This window comes from Wasmannia auropunctata, unplaced genomic scaffold, assembly GCF_000956235.1.
Source record: "Wasmannia auropunctata unplaced genomic scaffold, wasmannia.A_1.0 LD336035.1, whole genome shotgun sequence".
NCBI lineage: Eukaryota > Metazoa > Arthropoda > Insecta > Hymenoptera > Formicidae > Wasmannia > Wasmannia auropunctata.
Genome location: NW_012026855.1, coordinates 1,475,834 through 1,478,798, shown reverse-complemented (window position 1 = coordinate 1,478,798; position 2,965 = coordinate 1,475,834). Strand labels below are relative to the sequence as shown.

General features: G+C 30.5%; 1 protein-coding gene across 2 annotated transcripts in view; it reads left to right on the top strand.

Annotated features, from left to right (window-relative positions):
• The window catches only part of LOC105452273 (mitochondrial-processing peptidase subunit alpha), a 10,278-nt gene extending 7,313 nt beyond the window's left edge, over positions 1 to 2,965 (top strand). For both annotated transcript variants that reach the window (XM_011693244.1, XM_011693243.1), the window contains 7 exons: positions 922 to 1,014; positions 1,121 to 1,293; positions 1,548 to 1,659; positions 1,753 to 1,961; positions 2,203 to 2,368; positions 2,460 to 2,592; positions 2,669 to 2,965. In XM_011693244.1, the coding sequence (XP_011691546.1) occupies positions 922 to 1,014; positions 1,121 to 1,293; positions 1,548 to 1,659; positions 1,753 to 1,961; positions 2,203 to 2,368; positions 2,460 to 2,592; positions 2,669 to 2,847 (1,065 nt within the window). In that variant the 3' untranslated portion in view covers positions 2,848 to 2,965. The remainder of the gene's footprint in view (positions 1 to 921; positions 1,015 to 1,120; positions 1,294 to 1,547; positions 1,660 to 1,752; positions 1,962 to 2,202; positions 2,369 to 2,459; positions 2,593 to 2,668) is intronic.

Here is a 2,965-nt window from a genome sequence, read left to right as displayed (position 1 = left end):
TAAACTACCTATATAAAATAAGTAATAGAATCATATATAACAAAAATCTCTCTAATAAACAATTTTATAGGAAAATCTCCACATAATTATCGCTTTTTCTATAAAATATATAAAATAAATCCACGATTTTCCAAATTTTCGATAATATATTGTGAATTATGTAGATCAGCAATTATGATTCCATTAAAATTTCATTCCTATCTTTGTTATATATGATTCCATTCCTTATTTTATATAGGTAGTTTATTTCAATTAATTAAATCATATTTTTGTTATTATGTAGTTACTCATTTCATTTTGTAATAAAGAATTTTTTATTGTCAAATTGAAGCATTTGATGTGGGGATATCAAGATCACAAAGCCATATACTTTAGAATTTGTAAAAAAATTTTTTTATCCTTAAAAACGTATTAATAATTCAGTTAAATGAAACTTTTAAAGACCCTGTAAGAGGTTCCGGGAAAATTCCAACTAAATCTTATTCTGACAAGAGTAAACAGACTTACAATTTAAGAGGAGTAACGACCCATTTGAACGCTTAAAACCTTACAAAAATCGACCTTGAATTCGAAATTTGGTCATTTTTTCACATTAATCGGGCAGTATTTCTTAAGGCGTATATCGTAAAACTAAATGAATTATTGCATCGTGTTCAGCGATCAAAAAAACATACAGTACCACATTTAAAATCCAGATTAAGTCATTTTTGCATCAAATCAAACGTGTATTAAGGAAAATCAAAACTTTGATTTAAAAATTGTTTACTGGCGATCTCTAAATCTTAACATTTTTTAATAAAAATTCAGGGTGTTTTTTTTGGCATAAAATGGAAATGGAAGCTTTTGAGCTGAGACCGATTAAAAAAAAATATTTTTTTTTTAGGTCAGTCTAATATATATATAAAATTAAATCATTTCCAGGTACGAATTGCCAGACAAACGGTACATTTTGAATTGGAATCTTTACATACTAGGCCAGAACAAGAGCCTATATTGATGGACATGATTCATTCTGTGAGTTCAAAAGAATCGTTCTAGGTATATCCTAGCAAAATTACAAGTGTATTTTCTTATTGTAAAGAAAAAAGGAAATAATTATATATGGATCTGTTATTGGTAGGCTGCGTATAGACAGAACACATTAGGTTTGCCCAAGATTTGTCCAGAAAAGAATATCGAAAAAATTGATAGGAAAATTTTACATACATATCTCAAGCATCATTATGTACCGAGTAGAATGGTAGTTGCTGGAGTTGGTGTTGAACATGATGACCTGGTCCACGCCGTTACTAAGTAATAGTTACTAAGTAATACTAAGTAATAAATTTTCTATAGATGGCACAAGTAATTTATAAATGAATTTATGAGAATATTTAATAAATTTATAAATAATTTTTTTTAATTTAATTTTATAAATTTTTCAATATAAACTAAACATATTCATAGTATCATTTTTATGTAATACATTAGATTATTTTAATATACGATATATTAATATATTACAAAAGTTTTTTAAACTTTTTATTTATATAGTAATCTTTGTATAGATATTTTGTAGATCAAAAACCTATCTGGGAGGAACAATCTGATCTTATTCTGCCAAATAATGCAAATACTGTCGATATGTCCATTGCACAATATACTGGAGGATATGTTTTGGTATGATCATCTATATAAAGTGCATATAAAAATTATTTTACTTTTACGAGAAAGCTAAGGGAGATGAAGAATTTGTTTATATGTATTTAATAGGAGGAATGCAATGTGCCAATTTACGCAGGACCCAGTGGCTTGCCCGAATTATCACATGTTGTAATAGGTTTAGAAGGTTGTTCTCATCAAGATTCAGAGTTTGTTGCTATGTGTGTATTAAACATGATGATGGGAGGTGGTGGCAGTTTTAGCGCTGGCGGTCCTGGAAAAGGCATGTACACGCGTTTGTACACCAATGTGTTGAATAAGTAAGATATATTTATGCTTTATTGAGATATAAAGAAAGGGCAGTGGTTTGTAATATAAAATAATTATTCGATATCTCTTTATACCTTTCTCTATTAACTTTGTAATAATTAAAATATTCAAAAAAATGAATAAATTCGTAGTTCATAAACTTCGTATCAATAACAGATATACAAGTAATTATTGTATACCTGCTCTGAGACTTTTAATTGAGAACATTACATCAAGAAAGTTTTATTACAGGTATCATTGGTTGTACAGTGCAACCGCATACAACCATGCTTATGCAGATACTGGTCTATTTTGTATTCACGCCTCATGCACACCGTCTCATGTGAAGGATATGGTGGAAGTAATTGTGCATGAGATGGTCACCATGACAAATGGAATCTCGGATAGTGAATTAGCGGTATGGTATTGCCTTACATTTCCGAATCAGTTATTGATATCAATCATGTACATGAAAAGAATTCTTTTTTATTCTTTTATCTTTCGTACAGAGAGCGAAGAAACAGTTGCAGTCGATGCTACTTATGAATCTGGAACAACGGCCTGTTGTATTTGAGGATATTGGAAGACAGGTCCTAGCGACTGGCTCCAGAAAACGGCCAGAATATTTTATACAAGCCATTGGTAAGTGTTGCAAAGCTCTTTGTAATTTAATGAAATTCCGGCTTTTCAATAACACTCACAAAAAAAATGCTTACAGATAAAATATCTAAGGATGACATCAACCGAGTAGCGCGACGTTTATTGAAATCGCCACCTTGTTTAGCGGCACGCGGCGAAGTGAAGGCTATACCTTCCATGGCGGATATTCAAAACGGTTTGCTTGACGCGCAAGGTCGGTTACCCGGTTCTCGTAGTAGATTATCACTTTTTCGTTAAAATCATGCATAAAATATTTCAACAGTTTTCTCATCCTAAATAAATGTCACTTATTCGCAGTTATACATTAATAAAACACCAAACGTTCGATTTCATATCGAACTGAACCTTGAAAATA